The following is a 16,682-nucleotide window of genomic DNA, read 5'->3' as shown; positions in this document are numbered from 1 at the left end:
TTGTATAGACACCATTACCTCTGCTGAGGAATTTGTTTTTCCCTTTGTCAGTTTGTTTTTAAACTAACGTATGAAAACATCGACTGAGTTATATTCTAGTTGACTCCTACCACATTCCCAGTGACGATGGTCCGGGTCCTCAGGGCGCCGCAGCAGAACCTGGACCAGTTTCCTGGAGTTGACCACACAACCACATGACGACAAAACTACAGACTGAAGCTGATTGGCTCACCATCTCCAGCGACCTCCCTGATGTGGGCAGCGTCGCTTTTTAAGGAGGCGTGGCTTTTAGTGGAGGACAGACGCTTCTGACTGGTGCTCTGATGATGGTGGTGACGATGGTGATGATGATCAAGGCTGCAGCTGTGTCTGTTATAGGTGGATGATGGAGGAGGAGGAGCACGGACAGGACCAGGAGACACTGATGAGTTGTCCACACCTGAGACACAGAGAGATGACATCACAGGTGACATCACAGATGACATCACAAGCGACATGGCGGATGATGAGGTTACCTTTCTGTTTGCGGGGAGCTGTGATGGGGTGGGGGGCTAGCAGTCGAGAGATGTCATTGGTGGAGGAGCTGCCTGTCAAAGAGTCATCACTGAGGTAATCTTCTGACCTATCAGAGAGAGGGGGCGGGGCCTCCTCTGCACAGAAAGGATGTTTAATCACCATGTTATCAAATGCGACTCCCAAACAGCCAATCACAGAGCTTCAGATCACACGGTTCAGAAAACTGATCTTATAGTTCTGATTCCCGTTCAGTTATCATAGCGACCCGCTCATCTTCATATTTTTATGTATAAATGAATCAGATTGTAAACAAGTTAATTACATTTATTAATAATAAATTCTGAGGATTCTGTGGTCGTCACAGTGAACTTTGAACTCTATCCGGATCTTTCCTGAGCCAGAGGTCAGGTGACCTTCAGGTTGTCTCAGCTCACGGTCAAAAACGCAGGGAGTCCCCTCACGCCATCTTCCTGTGCTTCAGGAAGGACGTGGGTCCAAATGTGTGATGTCATCAGAGACATGATGACATCACGATCACTGTCTCACCTGCGTCGTGATGTGGCAGCGTCCCATTTGCTGTCGGCTGACTCGAGATGCATTCCGATTGGTTTGGGTTATGACTGACTCCGCCCTCAGTGGGGTTGGAGATGTGTGATGTCACTTCCATCCTGCTGATGTAACGTGATCATAAAAAGTAATAAGTGGAAATTAATTGAGTACATTTACTTCACTAGATCCATTTTATTGTTCTGTGGACTGACGTCAGATCATTTAAATATCAATCAATCAAACAATTGATGAATCTACTCAGCAGCAAATGAACTCATTACATCAGTTGCACCGGCTGCAACAGCATCATTTATTATATTGTACATTTTTTAAATGATTAATATTAATGATAATGATGATAAACACATTATTCTACATCATCAGAACTTAACATCAGTAAAAGTTCTGAGTACTTATAATAATATAATAAAAACATTAATGATAATATCCAGTTGTGTTCTACAGCTGTTGACACAAAATAATTATAATGATAATAATAGTAAATGTATTTATTTCAGCTTTAAATGATGAAATTTGTTAATCAAAGAAAAATCTAATAAATTGAAAAGACTGAAATTGAGTTATTATAATAACTCAATTTACTGTGACAGTTATGACTCATTAATATGAATTGAACTGATCAATGATCAGAGAAGTTAGAAAAAACTAATTGAGTCTGAGTTACATTAATAAGAAACATTTTCTAAATATTTTCAGAATAAACGAAGAAACAAAAAGAATCAAACCTGGTTCTTCTTTCGTTCTTCTTCTTCTTTGTCTCTTTCTCTTAATAAACACTTCGCCGTTTCGTCCGGAGCGCGCACACGCATACGTGTAATCGCCTTCTCCTCCGCTTCCTTTAAATACATACACACACACACACACACACACACACACACACACACACACACACACACACACACACACACACACACACACACACTCGTGGAGTCCGGTGTGTATTTATTATTGTAAATTAATGTTAAAAATGACTTGAAACTAACTGATCGGTTGTGATGATCGATAATAAATGTATTGATCAGTGATGACCTTGAAGAAGAAGAAGTGATGAGGCGGAAGCAGCAGATAAACCTTGTACAGTTATTTTTAATACTTTTATTTTGAAAGAATAAAATAGTCACAGACTTGTTTCACGTATTTTCTGATCAAATCAATATTTCAGTTTTCACCTATAAAGAGCGAAACACGAGAGATGGAATATTCTGGATTATTATTGATTATTATTGATCAGATTCTTACTTGTGGCGTCGCTCACTGACGTGGTTCTGTGTTCCGGTGCTGCCCCCTGTTGCACAGACAGAGAAGTGCAGCAGTGTCAGTCAGGCCTGTAGGTGTCGCTTTATTTCCCGCACAGAGAAGAAGAAGAAGAAGAGAGTGAAGATGAAGATGATGATGATGAAGATGGTGATGAGGAGGGTGAGACAAAGAGTCTCCTGCAGATCTGATGGGAAATAAAAAGGCTCTGAGGGGACAGATGGAGGTGAAGGTCTGACTCTACGTCATCATGGTGAGTGTGACGTCTCATCTTCCCTGTGATGCACGAGACTAACGGAGTCTGTGAGCGGAGGGTCCGGACCCGCAGACCCGGTCTGATGGGGTCTGGGGTTGTCGTTAGTGATGTGGTTTCCGATCCGGGTCTCTTGTGCAGAGAAAAACCTTTTTATTTGTCTGGACCTGTCGAGTTCTCCTCATGAGTCTGATCCAGACCTGGTCTGATGGGATCCGGGTCTCTGAAGTCCACTTCTTTGTCCAGCTCAGGTCACAGATCCTGGTCTAATGTTTGTCTGGACAGAAATACAAACTGTGAAATCGCCCTTTAAGTTTGTAGTTTGTTCTCCTGAGGTCTGGACTGCGATCCAGGATCTGTGGTTATCCAGGTAACATCAGGTTTAATAATAAATCACCATGGTAACTGATGATGAACCACTAAAGTTAGGGAGCAATGATCGAACTACGGACCAATCAGATCACTGCAGACCTGAGGAGAAATAAAAACCTTTGATGTTTTATTAAAAATGATCCAAACACTGTTTATTATTTCTCATCATGATAAATGAACATTTGAGTCGGACTGAGCTCGTCACATCTTCACGTCTCCTCGGTTTCAGCAGCAGAAACAGTCTGACGTCACTTTTATCTGCATCACACGTTTATAATAGTTTATTTATCATCAGACAAAATGAACTGAGTTACAACTCTAATAAAATTACTGTTTATTTAGAGTTAATCTTTAGTTTTTTACATTAAAGTGTGAATTCATATCCACTGTTTCTTTTCTTCTCATGTGATCATTGTTTGTGTGTCACTTTGTTCAACATCACTTTTGTTTGTAGCTGTTACTGAAGCTACCAGCAGGTGTCAGTGTTTCTTCTTTATATATTAAGATCTTAATGGTTCGGACGATGTTCGTAAGTAACGACGCCTCCTCTGCTACATGAACACGCTCGTAGCTGGATAAGAGTTTCCAGTTGAGAACCAGCTTCATCTGTTATCAGGACGATGTCAGGTTCAGTGAAGCCGGATAAAGAAAACAGATCCTGGATATGTTGAACTCACTTCATCTGTTTCATGTTTGTTGTGTTTCAGTCTGAGGAGGCAGCAGCAGAGCCAGGCCCTGAAGAGGAGGAGGGAGGACGTGAAGATGAAGGTGAAGAGGGAGGAAGAGGAGGACCACGGGTTGCCTTGGAAACCCGCAACTCCCCTGTTTACTGCATCTGCAGGAAGCCAGACATCAACTGTTTCATGATGTAAATAAAGTTTTTACAAAATGTTTTAAACAACAGACAAGTTCTTGAAAACTAACCTGTCTCTCTCTCTCTGTACCTGTATGTCTCTACCTGTCTCTCTGTCCCTCTCTCTCTACCTGTATGTCTCTACCTGTCTCTCTGTACCTGTCTCTATGTCCCTTTCTCTCTCTACCTGTCTCTCTGTCCCTCTCTCTCTCTGTACCTATATGTCTCTACCTGTCTCTCTGTACCTGTCTGTCTCTACCTGTCTCTCTGTCCCTCTCTCTCTCTACCTGTCTGTCTCTACCTCTCTCTCTCTACCTGTCTCTCTGTCCCTCTCTCTCTACCTGTATGTCTCTACCTTTATCTCTGTACCTGTCTGTCTCTACCTGTCTCTCTGTCCCTCTCTCTCTCTGTACCTGTCTGTCTCTACCTGTCTCTCTGTCCCTCTCTCTCTCTACCTGTCTGTGTGACAGAGGGTGCGACAGCTGTTCTGAGTGGTTTCATGGAAACTGTATTGGAGTTTCAGAGAAAGCAGCTAAAGCCATCAGAGTGTGGTACTGTCCGTCCTGCAGAGGTCAGTGTTCTCTCATATCTGCTAACGTATCAGTCAGTGTTAGCTGTCAGTTAGCCATCAGCTGTCAGTTAGCCATCAGCTGTCAGTTAACCATCAGCTGTCAGTTAGCCATCAGCTGTCAGTTAACCATCATCAGTCAGTTAACCATCAGCTGTCAGTTAACCATCATCAGTCAGTTAACCATCAGCTGTCAGTTAACCATCAGCTGTCAGTTAACCATCAGCTGTCAGTTAGCCATCAGCTGTCAGTTAACCATCATCAGTCAGTTAACCATCAGCTGTCAGTTAACCATCATCTGTCAGTTAACCATCAGCTGTCAGTTAACCATCATCTGTCAGTTAACCATCAGCTGTCAGTTAGCCGTCAGCTGTCCGTTAACCATCAGCTGTCAGTTAACCATCATCTGTCAGTTAACCATCAGCTGTCAGTTAACCATCATCAGTCAGTTAACCATCAGCTGTCAGTTAACCATCATCTGTCAGTTAACCATCAGCTGTCAGTTAACCATCATCTGTCAGTTAACCATCAGCTGTCAGTTAGCCGTCAGCTGTCCGTTAACCATCAGCTGTCAGTTAACCATCATCTGTCAGTTAACCATCAGCTGTCAGTTAACCATCAGCTGTCAGTTAACCATCAGCTGTCAGTTAACCATCATCTGTCAGTTAACCATCAGCTGTCAGTTAACCATCATCTGTCAGTTAACCATCAGCTGTCAGTTAACCATCATCAGTCAGTTAACCATCAGCTGTCAGTTAACCATCATCAGTCAGTTAACCATCAGCTGTCAGTTAACCATCAGCTGTCAGTTAACCATCAGCTGTCAGTTAGCCGTCAGCTGTCCGTTAGCTGTCAGCTGTCAGTTAACCATCATCTGTCCGTTAACCATCATCTGTCAGTTAGCTGTCAGCTGTCAGTTAACCATCATCTGTCAGTTAGCCGTCAGCTGTCAGTTAGCTGTCAGCTGTCAGTTAGCCATCAGCTGTCAGTTAACCATCATCTTTCAGTTAGCTGTCAGCTGTCAGTTAACCATCATCTTTCAGTTAACCATCAGCTGTCAGTTAACCATCAGCTGTCAGTTAGCCATCATCTGTCCGTTAACCATCATCTGTCAGTTAGCTGTCAGCTGTCAGTTAACCATCATCTTTCAGTTAACCATCAGCTGTCAGTTAACCATCAGCTGTCAGTTAGCCATCAGCTGTCCGTTAACCATCATCTGTCAGTTAACCATCATCTGTCAGTTAGCCGTCATCTGTCAGTTAGCCGTCATCTGTCAGTTAGCTGTCAGCTGTCAGTTAACCATCATCTGTCAGTTAGCCGTCAGCTGAATGTTCTGTCTCAGACAGAGACTCGTCTCTGGAGATTAAATACCGTCCGAAGAAGATAAAGGAAAAGGAGGAAAAAGAGGCGGGGCCAGATAGAGACGACAAGCTTGAGGCAGATGGAAGCTCCACCCCCCAACCTAAGATGGACAGGAGGAGGAGCTCTCAGGTAACCAAGCAACTGGACTGGTAGGGGACGGGGCCCACAGGTGACCTGGCAGCCAGGTGGGTGTGTCATAGATCGGCACAGGCAGCAGTTTACATGGATGATTGTGTGTCATAGCTAAAAGTAGCCACACAGTGACTCTTCACCAGATGTCGGACGAGATCTTGGAGCGACGAGTCTTCTCTGGTCACGTGATCTTTGTTTCTGTTTCAGATCAAGCGTTCGGCCAGGATGTGTGGAGAGTGTGATGCCTGCCTGAGGACGGAGGACTGCGCTCAGTGCGACTTCTGCAAAGACATGAAGAAGTTTGGAGGTCCGAACAAAATCCGACAGAAGTGTAGACTCAGGCAGTGTGAGGTCCGAGCGAGGGTGAGTGGTCACATGATTTGAGTGTTTCCTTAACTGAAATCCGGTCCAGACATCCAGTCCAGGTTCTGTTGTTTTGTCAGTTACATGTTTTGGCAGATGATGGTGTTGTGCCATCATGTTTCTTACATTCTGACCCCTGCATAAGACTGTACAGGTGCAGGTTTCCTCTTGTCCTCATACCTGATGCTAGGTACACGTTCCTCTTTCTGAGCAGAAGATGCTTCGGGTCCGAGACGAGGAGATGGCTCGGAGCGGCGCCAGGGGACGAAGCCTTTTGAGGAGAGGGTCAGGGCATCAGACAGAGGATGATGAGGATGATGAGGAGGAAGATGAGGTTTTCAGCGAGAGTGAGCTGGAGCTGTACGAGCAGTACAGAGCTGCCGGATACAGAGACCTGGTCAGTGAGCGTCTCCGACCAATCAACCGTCAGAACAGCCACTTCCTGTCGATTGATGCGTCTTCCTGTTGCAGGTGTGGCACAGCGAGGACGAAGACACTCAGTCGGACTCTCCGAGGAAGAAGGCGGTGAAGGTGAAACACGTGAAGAGACAAGAGAAGAAGACGGAGAAAAAGGTGAGGATGTCATTTAGTCCTCTGATGATGTCACTGATGATGTCACTAACACTCCCATCCTGTCCTGTAGAAGTCTGTGTCCGTTCCTAAAGAGGAGGTGAAGCCAAGGCGCCACAAAGCGAAGCAGCGGCACAGGGAGCGCGTGCGGCACAGCGAGCGAGCCGTAGAGGGCGGGGTCAAAGAGGTGGGCGGGTCCGTGAGGCAGTGTCTGGGTCCAGGATGTGTCGAACCAGCGAGGACCAGCTCTAAATACTGCTCAGAGGACTGTGGGATGAAGCTCGCCGCCAAGTGAGTGAAGATACACCTGAACAACAGGGAAGACAAGGTCGTCTCCTGGACACTGAACACCGTCTTCTTGTCTCTGTTTCAGTCGTATCTACGAGATCTTGCCTCAGAGGATCCAGCAGTGGCAGCAGAGTCCGTGCATTGCAGAGGAGATGGGGCGGAGACAGCTGGAGCGAATCAGGAGGGAACAGCAGGCGGCGAGACTCCGCCTCACACTGATGGAAAAACGTTTTCATGAGCTCGAAGGCATCATCGCCAACGCCAAACTGCAGCAGGTCCAACAGCACGAGGAGGTACGAGACACTGTGTCCGTCTGACCTGTCTGTCTCTGTCTGACCTGTCTGTCTCTCTGTGACCTGCCTGTCTCTTTCTGATCTGTCTGTCTCTCTGTGACCTGTCTGTCTCTCTGTGACCTGCCTGTCTCTTTCTGACCTGTCTGTCTCTGTCTGACCTGTCTGTCTCTCTGTGACCTGTCTGTCTCTCTGTGACCTGCCTGTCTCTTTCTGACCTGTCTGTCTCTTTCTGATCTGTCTGTCTCTCTGTGACCTGTCTGTCTCTCTGTGACCTGCCTGTCTCTTTCTGACCTGTCTGTCTCTGTCTGACCTGTCTGTCTCTCTGTGACCTGCCTGTCTCTTTCTGACCTGTCTGTCTCTTTCTGATCTGTCTGTCTCTCTGTGACCTGTCTGTCTCTCTTTCTGATCTGTCTGTCTCTCTGTGACCTGTCTGTCTCTGTGTGACCTGCCTGTCTCTTTCTGATCTATCTGTCTCTCTGTGACCTGTCTGTCTCTATCTGACCTGTCTGTCTCTTTCTGATCTGTCTGTCTCTCTGTGACCTGTCTGTCTCTGTGTGACCTACCTGTCTCTTTCTGATCTATCTGTCTCTCTGTGACCTGTCTGTCTCTGTGTGACCTGCCTGTCTCTATCTGACCTGTCTGTCTCTTTCTGATCTGTCTGTCTCTCTGTGACCTGTCTGTCTCTGTGTGACCTGCCTGTCTCTATCTGACCTGTCTGTCTCTATCTGACCTGTCTGTCTCTTTCTGATCTGTCTGTGTCTCTGTCTGACCTGTCTGTCTCTCCCCAGGTGACTGAAGGTGATGGTGATGACACTGACCTACAGATCTTCTGTGTGTCCTGCAGTCACCCCGTCAACCCAAAGGTGGCGCTGAGACACATGGAGAGATGCTATGCTAAGGTCAGTGTCCAGTGTGCAGACATATTTTTTGTCTTCTAACAGAAGGACACCTAAGGACCCTCGTCTCCGGTGGTTGGAGGAGACAGTGGGAGGTCTTAGTGTGACACGGGTGATGACATCACTGTGTACATGTCTCTGGTTTTTAGTTTGGTCCATGTCCCATCTGCTAACATGCAGGTGTTGGGGTTTATGACCTATACTGCAGCCGACCACCAGGGGAAAACATTTTTGGCTTCACTGCATGGAGCTGTCGTGTCATCCATCTTTATTTACAGTCTATGATGTTGCCACGACTGATACACTGATCACACCTGTCTGTCTCTCTGCCTGTCTCTCTCTCTGCCTGTCTAACAGTATGAGAGTCAGACGTCGTTCGGCTCCATGTACCCAACACGTATAGAAGGGTAAGTCGCCTGTGTGTCTTTCTCATTAGAAAAGTGTTGTTATGGTTGAGTAGACCTTTAAACCTGTCCGTCTCTCATGTGTGTGTCTGTCTCTCAGAGCCACCAGGTTGTTCTGTGATGTGTATAACCCTCAGAGTAAGACGTACTGTAAGCGGCTGCAGGTTTTATGTCCTGAACACTCCAGAGATCCAAAGGTACGTCTCCCTCCACACCAACAGAGGGGGCTGTTTCATTTCTCTCCTCTTTCAAAAAGCTCCTGGAGTTTTTTAATAAAGTCTGAGTCCATTAACTACACTTCCTCTACGTGTTAATTTCACTTCCTCTGCATCCTTATTACACTTCCTCTTCATATTATTAAACTTCCTCTGCATGTTAAGTACACTTCCTCTGCATGTTAACCATACTTCCTGTAGACGTTAACCACACTTCCTCCTGTCGGCTGCAGCCTACATCGGCCGTGTAGACCGCGTTGTCTGAACCAAAATCACACGGACCAGTCCTATTGCGTCACCAGCTTGTCCCGCCCTTACAGCCGTCGCCTAGCAACAGAGCTAAAGACAGGAAAGTTCTTTGTTTGGTTAAAAATGTTGAAAAGATGTTTTTTCGAGTGTGTTGCGGTAGCTGTTCTGTTGGGTGCTAACTTAAAAAATAGATTCATCCGAGGTTTTTGCCTCTCTTGCTGCCGCCATTACCTCATAACAGTTGAACACAGAAGCACAATGAATCATGGGACACGTTGGGCTGGGAAGGATCCATGCATTTGTGGGCCCAGTTTGGAGGAGCCTTGGGACGGGACAGTCTAGTCGCGCTGCTGCGATGCAATCAGTCTTTAAATACAGCCTCCGATGGATGACGCAATCTCAGAGTCTCAGATTCTCCGATTCAAAATCACAGACCTTTATTGACACATTTAATAAGATTCATAGTTTTCAGAAACTGATTCATGTATCAGAGCACAAGATTCTGTCTCTCAACACATCAGGTCCCGGCTGACGAGGTTTGCGGTTGTCCTCTGGTGAAAGACGTCTTCGAGCCGACCGGAGAGTTCTGCCGCGTTTCTAAGAGGAAGTGTAACAAACATTACTGCTGGGAGAAACTGCGCCGAGCAGAGGTCGACCTGGAGAGAGTCCGAGTGGTACGCACCAAAACAACTCTGTCAACATCAGTGACGCCGGCGTCATGGCTACGACTGACCACATGATGTCACTCTCTCTCTGTCAGTGGTACAAACTGGACGAGCTGTTCGAGCAGGAGAGGAACCTGAGGACGGCCATGACCAACCGAGCTGGTTTATTGGCTCTGATACTGCACCAGACGATCCAGCACGACCCAATCACCACTGACCTGCGCTCTGCCAAGGACCGGTAGACAGGTGAAGACAGACAGGTAGAGACTGACAGGTAGACAGGTAGAGACTGAGAGGTGAAGACAGACAGGTAGACAGGTGGAGACAGACAGGTAGAGACAGTCAGGTAGAGACAGTCAGGTAGAGACAGTCAGGTAGGGACTGACAGGTAGAGACAGTCAGGTAGAGACAGACAGGTGGAGACAGTCAGGTAGAGACAGACAGGTAGAGACAGACAGGTGGGGACAGACAGGTGGAGACAGACAGGAGGTGTAGAGAGATTAATCTAAACTTCCCTGTGAGGATTTTTTCAGTATTGTGTGTTTTTAATGTTTGTGAGTTTTTCAGAAGCACATTCAAGTGTCTTGTGATTATCACCTCACGTCTCTGTTGTAATTACACACAGACGATCTCATGAATACAAAATAATCCGATCCAGATTGAGATGAATTTAATCATTCAGATCAGAACAAGATGTTTTAGTTCCTTAAATATGACATGTGTGGAGGTGAGGGGGCTGGGAGAGCACCTCACCTGCACCACAGGGTCAACCAGCGCAGGTGCTGGGCACCAGCAGGTTCTGGGCACCAGCTGGAACCTCGGCTTTGCAGCTCGACAGTCTCGTGAAGTCTCACCACACGTGTCCCGTGTGTCTCAGTCCTGAGTGACTCTCTTGTGTCTCTGTCCTGAGTGTCTCTGTCCTCTGTGCATGTCTCAGTGTGGCAGCTCAGCTGCTGCCTTTTTAACCTGAGGGTCAACGAGCTAACAGCTCTCCTCTGGTACAGGTGAAGGTGCTCTCCCAGCCCCCCCACCTCCACAATATGTTATATTAGATAAATATTTAGATCTTTTCATTCTGAGAAACTGATTTTGTAAATATGAGCTCATTTTCAAACAGTATTAACTCTACACTACCCACAATCCCTTACCGAGCTGCGCCTGCAGGTGAGCTGACATCAGACTGAGCTTCATGAGTGAGTGGAGGTTTGTGATGGTCGTCCTGCACAGACGGACAGAACAAGAGGAAAACTGAAACTTTGACATGTTTTTATTGTTTTAAAAAAAATGTTTTTTATTCAAATGTTTTCTGCCTCATTTTATATCAGTGTTTTTATACTTTGTTTTTTTGTTCAACCTGATGTTTCATTAAAACATTAAAATGTATGATCTATTCATTGATCGTGTTCATGATCAGCAGCAGACGTGTGAGTTTGTCAGCACCAATTATTCATATTCAGTTTTGTGTTGTTAAAATATTTAATCATTATCTTTTCAATGTTAAAAAAAATAAATCAGAGAAATCAAAACCAACTTTAAAAACAGACAATGGAACAAATCACATGGAAAAACAGAAACATAACATACAGACAAGTATCACGAAGATAAGAAAAAAAAAGTCTCAGTTTTTTCTTCATCACGTTTATTGCTGTGCATTTGGGTGTTTGTGGGATTACACACTGACCACTGAGCAGATTACCAGTTAATCTGATGGAGGGATGTGGTTCAGGGTCAGGACTGGGATTGGGTGCAGATCTGGATCAGGAGGTGGATGCAGGATTTTTCTTTATTGCTTTTTTTTGGTGCATTTTCACCATTTTCTCAGAGAATAATTCATGGATCTTAAAAAGGACAATCAGACATATTCAGAGGTCTGATGTTTATGAGTGTGTGTGACTTGGTGCAGCTTGAATGAATTTAAGGAGGAAAGAGCTCTACTGAGTGATGATCAGTCTAAATAACAGAAGAAATCTGTTTACTAGAATCAGTTAAAATAAAGATACTAAATAAAATTACTTTAATTTAAAAATATATAAAAAACATATATAATATATGATACATAGAAATGTGTGCACATGAGTATGTACTTTTTTAATAATTTAACATTGAATAGCTCACAAACACAAACATAAAAGCTTGAGGCAACACAACAAATGAAATATGATGTAAACGTACACCGGTAAAAGCATAATATTAACATAATGAAATGAAATGAATAAATAATTAAAACATATAAAAACAGAGGGATAATAAAAAGAGTTGATTATATTTCTCTGAGTCATTTAATCATACGAGTCACATGGTTTATTTTTGATTGTTTGTGTTGAACAGAATTAATCTTAAAATCAAATCAAAATACAAACACTAAAAGATTTGAACTGAGTTTGTTCTCGAAGCTGCCTATTGGTCCCACGGTACGTGACGTCAGTGGATGGCACCCTGTGACGTGTGGTGTGTGCGACAGTGACACTGCTCAGTTGCCGCTCAGACAAAAACAAGAGAGAGACAGAGAGACAGAGAGAGAAGGTGAGTGAGTCCCTGTGTCTTCATGTCCTCAGGCGAGACAGACAGAGCTCTGTTAGCACCGCGGCCAACACGTTAGCTCAGCTACACTTCAATGTGAGGACACGGTCCCGGTCCTCTGTGGACATGACTGTGGACAGTGGTTGTGGACAGTGATTGTGGACAGTGGTTGTGGACATGTCTCTGGACAGTGGTTGTGGACATGACTGTGGACATGACTGTGGACATGACTGTGGACAGTGATTGTGGACAGTGGTTGTGGACATGTCTCTGGACAGTGGTTGTGGACATGACTGTGGACATGACTGTGGACATGACTGTGGACAGTGATTGTGGACAGTGATTGTGGACAGTGGTTGTGGACATGTCTCTGGACAGTGGTTGCGGACAGTGGTTGTTGACATGTCTGTGGACAGTGGTTGTGTCCAGTTGTCCTCTGACAGTCGTCCTTGTCTCCAGATGTGTCAGGATAAATGAGTTGCTGTCAAACAGAGTGTGAACCTGCAGACATCCAGTTTAAACTCGGGGACAGATGTGGACAATAAAGGACAATCTCAGTGTGTCTCAGTGTGTGTTGTGTGGATCTGAGATGTTTTTGTGTCTCTGAGCATCTTTCTGTGTTGTGTGTCATATTTGACATTTGCCATCTTCTTGTGTGTCTGTTTCAGGTGGATCAGAGATGAAGTCTGAACCGGATCCCCCAGGATCTGGACCTAAGTCAGTCAGAAGATCTCCTCGTCCGTCCCCTCAGGTCAGACACACACACACACACACACACACACACACACACACACACACACACACACACACACACTCAGACACACACCTCACAAACCCTCATGTGGCCCCTGACAGTAACAGCGCCCCTTGTGACTGATTAACCTGAGCAGCAGTCAATCATATACCTGAGCTGGAATTTGACCTGACGTCTCAGAGTGGACACACACACACACACACACACACACACACACACACACACACACACACACACACTTGTTCTTCGTCGTCCGTCTTAATTTAAGCTTCTTGTGTTTGAATGTTGGTCTGTTTGGTTTCAGAATGAAGGAAAGGAGACAAGAAGAGGAGGAGAGAGTCTCAAGGAGATGAAGAGGAGAGGAAAGGTGGATAGAAGCAGAGATCAGATGGAGGACGAGCTAAACAACAGACTGAAGACACTGGTAAACACAACTTGTCTGTCTGTAACTGTGTTAAGGACACACACACGTGTTTATACTGGGGGTTAGGGTTAACCATGTTAATCATGTCTGTTTTCAGACATGAAGTCTTAAAATTTATATCTGGACATTTTCTGTAGTTTGTGTTTCACATATAAAGAAGCAGCACGAGATTTTCCGGGTCGGACTCGTTCACAACAACAGACAAATGTCCAGAGCAACTGACTGATTTGTGTTCTCACAGACAGCGACTCTGGGAAATATCATGAAAATGTCTGGACATTATTGCATATCTGAAAACAGTTTGTGTCCTAACAGCTAAACAAGTGTGTGTGTGTGTGTGTGTGTGTGTGTGTGTGTGTGTGTGTGTGTGTGTGTGTGTGTGTGTGTGTGTAGGACCTGTCCAGCAGATCCTCAGTCAGTGGTACTGGTCTTGTTTACTCTGACATCTTCACTCATCATCAGAACCTGTGGGAACCAAGGTAACTGACCCCCACCCCCCACCTGTCTGTGTGTTACATATGAAATATAAATATAAATGTAACATGTAACATGTCTCTGTCACATGACAACGATCAGCTGACACTGTTGTTGTTGTCAGTCATGTAGAGAGTCCACACAGAGTGACGTCCATCATGAAGGAGCTGGAGACACAAGAGCTGCTGTCTCACTGCATCAGAGTGGAGGTTAGACTGCCTGTCTGTCTCTCTGACTGCCTGTCTGTCTCTCTGACTGTCTATCTGACTGTCTGTCTGTCTCTCTGACTGTCTGTCTGTCTCTGTCTGTCTGTCTGTCTGTCTGTCTTTCTAACACCTGTGTTGTTGTTTCAGCCCAGAGAAGCTACAGAGGACGAGCTGCTTCTCGCTCACATGTGAGTCCAAAAAATAATAATAAAATAAACAATCCTGGAAGTGATTTATTTATTCTACTCTCCTCTAACTGACTATACTGTCCTTTACTGTCCTCTAACTGACTGTACTGTCCTCTGACAGACTCTACTGTCCTCTGACTGACTCTACTGTCCTCTAACTGACTCTACTGTCCTCTAACTGACTCTACTCTCCTCTAACTGACTATACTGTCCTTTACTGTCCTCTAACTGACTCTACTGTCCTCTGACTGACTCTACTGTTCTCTGACTGACTGTACTGTCCTCTGACTGACTCTACTGTCCTCTGACTGACTCTACTGTCCTCTAACTGACTACTGTCCTCTGACTGACTACTGTCCTCTAACTGACTCTACTGTCCTTTACTGTCCTCTGACTGACTCTACTGTCTTCTGACTGACTCTACTGTCTTCTAACTGACTCTACTGTCATTAACTGTCCTCTGAATTACTCTATTGTCTTGTTTTTAGGAAACCTTATGTGGACATGATAAAATCGACTCAGACGATGTCAGAGAGTGAACTACACACTCTGTCTGAGAAATACGACTCTGTTTACCTGCATCCTGTAAGAACACACACACACACACACACACACACACACACACACACACACACAGTATGACAGTATGTGTGATCCCTGTAGAACCCTGTGAAACTGTGTGTGTCTGTAGGAGTCCTTCAAGGTGTGTGCCTCGGCGGTGGGTTCGGTGCTACAGCTGGTTGATCGGGTGATGACCTCTGAACTCAGGAATGGATTCGCTGTCATCAGGTAAAGCAGCAGCTCATCGTGCTGCGTTCAGGTGCAGCCGGTCCCTGAACACATCATCAGTAACGCTCCTGTCCTCCTCAGACCTCCAGGTCATCACGCTCAGGCCAACGAGCCAAACGGCTTCTGTGTGTTCAACAGCGTCGCCATCGCTGCTCGCTACGCTCAGGTCAAACACTCAGCCAGCAGGTGTGTGTGTGTGTGTGTGTGTGTGTGTGTGTGTGTGTGTGTGTGTGTGTGTGTGTGTGTGTGTGTGTGTGTGTGTGTGTGTGTGTGTGTGTGTGTGTGTGTGTGTGTGTGTGTGTGTGTGTGTCAGTCATCAATCAAGTCAGAAATTTAAAGAAGTAAAACCAGAGGATTAATAAAATTAATAAGATTTTGTGTGTGTGTGTGTGTGTGTGTCAGAGTGTTGATAGTGGACTGGGATGTGCATCATGGTCAGGGGATCCAGTACCTGTTTCAGGAAGACCCCAGGTAAACTGTTCATCTTCTATTTGTGTTTCAAACTTTACGAACTTTATTGTCACTAACAACACATCACAACAACCCCCCCCCCAGTGTCCTGTACTTCAGCGTCCACAGGTACGAGCAGGGATCTTTCTGGCCTCACCTGGCCGAGTCTGACGGGGGGTTCGTGGGCAGTGGACGAGCTGAAGGACTAACCATGAACCTGGCCTGGGACAAGGTGAGAGACATGTCCCACAACTGAGTGTCCTCATCTGAGGCCACAGCCCCACTCCTTGTATGTGACTGAAACTGAACTGGGTGGTGGAGACAAACTGGTTTGATTTTTCCTTCATCTTTGGTTATTTTCATTTATCTGCTTCGGTGTTCAGAGAAACGACGCTGACAAAATTACAGATGAACTAGATTAAATAGAAAAGGACTCAATTACTTTCAGTAATTTAATTGCCCAAAAAATATCAAAATAAATGTTGCCATGGAAACAGACGCAGTTTCTCTCTTTTGTTCTTTCATTCAGACGGGGATGACTGATGCTGATTACATCACTGCTTTTCAACAACTGTTGCTGCCGGTCGCCTACGAGGTAACACACACACACACACTCACACACACACACACACATGTCTCATTCATATATAATTATAATGGTATTAATCATGTTGTGTGTGTTCAGTTTCAGCCTCAGCTCGTTCTGGTCTCTGCTGGATTCGATGCTGCAGCCGGAGATCCAAAGGTTTGTTATTGATCTGTGATTCGTTTTATTACTGTTTTTACACTGATCTAACTCTCTGTGTGTGTGTGTGTGTGTGTGTGTGTGTGTGTGTGTGTGTGTGTGTGTGTGTGTGTGTGTGTGTGTGTGTGTGTGTGTGTGTGTGTGTGTGTGTGTGTGTGTGTGTGTGTGTGTGTGTGTGTGTGTGTGTGTGTGTGTGTTCAGGGGGAGATGTGTGTGAGTCCTCAGTGTTTCCATGTTCTGACTCACTTGTTGATGAGTTTGGCTGAAGGTCGACTCGTTCTGGCTCTCGAGGTAAAATCATGATGCATA

General features: G+C 45.3%; 3 protein-coding genes and 1 long non-coding RNA gene across 10 annotated transcripts in view; 2 read left to right on the top strand and 2 right to left on the bottom strand.

Annotated features, from left to right (window-relative positions):
* zgc:113363 (uncharacterized protein LOC791449 homolog) overlaps positions 1-1,976 on the bottom strand; it is a 4,970-nt gene extending 2,994 nt beyond the window's left edge. The window contains exons 1-4 of one of the 2 annotated variants that reach the window (XM_034591614.1): positions 1,812-1,976; positions 1,063-1,187; positions 516-650; positions 233-439 (exon numbers count right to left, since the gene is read on the bottom strand). In XM_034591614.1, coding sequence (XP_034447505.1) covers positions 233-439; positions 516-650; positions 1,063-1,183 — 463 coding nt within the window. In that variant the 5' untranslated portion in view covers positions 1,184-1,187; positions 1,812-1,976. The remainder of the gene's footprint in view (positions 1-232; positions 440-515; positions 651-1,062; positions 1,188-1,811) is intronic. The other variant, XM_034591615.1, reaches the window with a different exon arrangement.
* The window catches only part of LOC117765249, a 19,055-nt gene extending 12,749 nt beyond the window's left edge, over positions 1-6,306 (bottom strand). Inside the window, exon 1 of the long non-coding RNA XR_004614536.1 lies at positions 6,295-6,306. This is a non-coding gene — a long non-coding RNA (uncharacterized LOC117765249). The remainder of the gene's footprint in view (positions 1-6,294) is intronic.
* cxxc1a (CXXC finger protein 1a) lies at positions 2,431-10,351 on the top strand. 5 transcript variants are annotated; one of them, XM_034591596.1, is made up of 16 exons: positions 2,431-2,593; positions 3,673-3,833; positions 4,289-4,389; positions 5,729-5,877; positions 6,088-6,243; positions 6,458-6,640; positions 6,715-6,816; positions 6,887-7,104; positions 7,187-7,394; positions 8,183-8,293; positions 8,648-8,697; positions 8,795-8,891; positions 9,680-9,832; positions 9,919-10,069; positions 10,120-10,155; positions 10,232-10,351. In XM_034591596.1, the coding sequence occupies exons 1-14, from the start codon at positions 2,591-2,593 to the stop codon at positions 10,063-10,065; spliced, it is 1,839 nt and encodes a 612-aa protein (XP_034447487.1). In that variant the 5' UTR covers positions 2,431-2,590; the 3' UTR covers positions 10,066-10,069; positions 10,120-10,155; positions 10,232-10,351. The 5 variants fall into 5 exon arrangements, 4 of the variants coding, with proteins under 4 accessions (XP_034447487.1, XP_034447489.1, XP_034447488.1 ...); XR_004614533.1 differs by having other exon boundaries at positions 9,919-10,155; positions 10,254-10,351; XM_034591598.1 differs by lacking the exon at positions 10,120-10,155 and having other exon boundaries at positions 9,919-10,097; positions 10,240-10,257.
* hdac6 (histone deacetylase 6) overlaps positions 10,232-16,682 on the top strand; it is an 11,614-nt gene continuing 5,163 nt past the window's right edge. The window contains exons 1-15 of one of the 2 annotated variants that reach the window (XM_034591579.1): positions 10,232-10,239; positions 12,322-12,346; positions 13,012-13,094; positions 13,402-13,521; positions 13,915-14,000; positions 14,120-14,204; positions 14,349-14,389; positions 14,878-14,974; positions 15,081-15,178; positions 15,260-15,364; positions 15,581-15,649; positions 15,734-15,860; positions 16,158-16,223; positions 16,314-16,373; positions 16,575-16,664. In XM_034591579.1, the coding sequence (XP_034447470.1) occupies positions 13,023-13,094; positions 13,402-13,521; positions 13,915-14,000; positions 14,120-14,204; positions 14,349-14,389; positions 14,878-14,974; positions 15,081-15,178; positions 15,260-15,364; positions 15,581-15,649; positions 15,734-15,860; positions 16,158-16,223; positions 16,314-16,373; positions 16,575-16,664 (1,116 nt within the window). In that variant the 5' untranslated portion in view covers positions 10,232-10,239; positions 12,322-12,346; positions 13,012-13,022. The other variant, XM_034591577.1, reaches the window with a different exon arrangement.

This window comes from Hippoglossus hippoglossus, chromosome 7 (genome assembly GCF_009819705.1).
Source record: "Hippoglossus hippoglossus isolate fHipHip1 chromosome 7, fHipHip1.pri, whole genome shotgun sequence".
Taxonomy (NCBI): domain Eukaryota; kingdom Metazoa; phylum Chordata; class Actinopteri; order Pleuronectiformes; family Pleuronectidae; genus Hippoglossus; species Hippoglossus hippoglossus.
This window is presented reverse-complemented; position numbering and strand designations above follow the sequence as displayed.